General features: G+C 32.6%; 1 protein-coding gene across 1 annotated transcript in view; it reads left to right on the top strand.

Annotated features, from left to right (window-relative positions):
• The first annotated feature begins 1,031 nt into the window (after positions 1-1,031).
• The window catches only part of LOC131926961 (uncharacterized), a 2,714-nt gene continuing 1,395 nt past the window's right edge, over positions 1,032-2,350 (top strand). The window contains exons 1-3 of the mRNA XM_059282570.1: positions 1,032-1,130; positions 1,465-1,544; positions 1,719-1,869. Coding sequence (XP_059138553.1) covers positions 1,101-1,130; positions 1,465-1,544; positions 1,719-1,869 — 261 coding nt within the window. The 5' untranslated portion in view covers positions 1,032-1,100. The remainder of the gene's footprint in view (positions 1,131-1,464; positions 1,545-1,718; positions 1,870-2,350) is intronic.

The raw sequence follows: 2,350 nt of genomic DNA, 5'->3' as shown, positions 1-2,350 counted from the left end.
GAAACATGCATATTGCCGTGAAGTAGTGTTTTCTAGACTTGTTAAATTCTAATTATTTATTTCTTTAAACAAGAACGGTACGTTGGTCACGTTGGGTAGCGACTTGTCATGACCACGCACTTAAATTAGGCTCGTTTGTCAAAGGGTAACAAAAGTTTGACCCAACGCCAAATAATTTCTTTTTTACCCAAACACCTCACTATCGTTAAAGATATGTTAATACAAAGCTGGCGTCTTTTTATGTTTCTTTTATCCATATCATTTACCATTTGGGCTCCCATCTCCCTCACCTACCACAAACACAAAAATGTTCTGAAAAAATGAGGAGTGTTAAAGTTTAACCAATTAATTTTGCACTTATTCGTAATTTATATATTTTGTATAGATCTTTCTGTTGTTTCTTCTTTGTAACTTAAATGTGTGTATATGTAGGCGAATTGCCGGATGGAGTTATTGTAAGCTTTGTAACCTAGGGATTTTAAATATATTATTATTATTTATTCACCTGATCCTCAAAAAAAAATCATAAACAGAGATTCGCCTATAAGTCTGCATTTCGTTTAGTGTACATGCGTCCTTCTTTTTCTCATAAGATTGTATTTCTTTAATAATTTCTGTTTGTTTGTGTTCGGGGTCCTGGCAAATCGTGTAACCTCAGTTTTACCCACTTCTAATGCAGTGACATTCAAAATTTCTAGAAACATTCGTCTTCGATGACAATGCAATTACATAATTTGTAATCTAAAAAGAGAACATTTTGTCTATAAAATGTAATAAACTGATCAAAGCAATTATGTTTTGGTCGACTTCATTAAGAATGAGATTCTTAATAGTAGTAAATTTTGAAAGTGTATTGGCCACTCATGAAATCTCATACATATTTAGGCCACCGATGATTTTTTTTTAATTAAAGTAAATTTGTTTTGTAATTTCAATTTTTTTTTTAATTTTAATTTTGCGCTGAAAGCTATTGAACATTTAGTCAAAATCGAAAAGAAGTCACATTCTGTCTGTAATGCAATGAGTTATATCCAATTTTTCAGTATCAACCACTAGTTATTACATTCAACTACAGTTCTGCTAAACGCAACACATAAGTTATGGCGAATATACAATTCACATTTGGAAAGGTAGTATTAAAATTACTCTACATACGTTAAAAATAAAATAGAAGTAAAACGAGGATATATTAAATTTAAAAAATTATTAGCTTTAAAAGGCTGTTAAAATGTTTAAAATGTTAGATTACTAAATTCAAACAATATTTAAATTAAGAAAGAAAAAAACAAGAGTTTTAAGAGCTTAGGCTGGGCTGCTGCATATTAGCAATGGAGGCATATTTTTATTATGTTCGCCTTATAACACAGGTAATGAAAAAGTTATGTTAGAGCTAAAAATGAAAAACTTAGACGAAAATTTATGAATGAAAAATGTAATCAAAATTTCACAAATTTTAACCTATAGAGGCTTGCCTTGACGTTGGCAATGTTTGTGCTGACCATCTTTTCCTTGATTATGTACAAAGCTACAATAGATCGTAAACGGTAAGAATATACCCTATGTGTGTGTGTCTGGGTGTGTGTCTGGGTGTGGATCTGTGTGTTACATTTTAATAATATACATTAAATGCTTCAGTACTTGATGAATAAATTTATTTATATTTTTTCAATTGGTATTATAAAGAATAAAAACTCAGTCAATTAAAAAAAAAATTCTAGATACGATTCAGAAAATGTGCATGAATTACCAAGGGAAGAAAACTGGACCTATGAGCGTTTCAGACGGCAGAGGAACGAGCTATCTGCCATTTTGAACCACATGATGATGCTGTACGGACAACAAAGCTGCGAGCTACTGAAATTGAAACAGGTTTCGGTTTCTTCTGTGTAAAACTTGGACGTCGTTTTATCAGGCTATTCAAAATTGTTATTTGAAGAAAACTACGTTTTTTTCTTCTTCTAGATCTAAGTAATTATTAAAGTTAAATCGACGTAAATTGCCTTCAACTGAAATGTCTTTATTCTTAGAAAATAGCAATCGCTATTCTCAGAAAAAGCAGTGTAAAGCAAAAATACATTATATGCTAGACGACCGTGTTCCACTTCGGAAAAAGGTCTCTCGGTTGCACTTCACAACACATATATCCCATTTGCCCACCTCATTCTTTTTAAAGCCTTCTAACACCAAATGAATCGCTATTGTTAGACCCGAACTCCAGTCACATCCCATGGGCAATCCATTTATAACGTCCATGCTCTATGCGAGTGTGTCAGGGTGGATGGGGGGGGGAGGGTCACAGAGTAGTCGAATTTCTGGAAGCTCACAGGATCTAAACATATAGACATATATT

The sequence above is a fragment of the Physella acuta genome, unplaced genomic scaffold, assembly GCF_028476545.2.
Source record: "Physella acuta isolate Inbredline_101_S28 unplaced genomic scaffold, ASM2847654v3 ptg001354l, whole genome shotgun sequence".
Taxonomy (NCBI): Eukaryota; Metazoa; Mollusca; class Gastropoda; family Physidae; genus Physella; species Physella acuta.
This window is presented reverse-complemented; position numbering and strand designations above follow the sequence as displayed.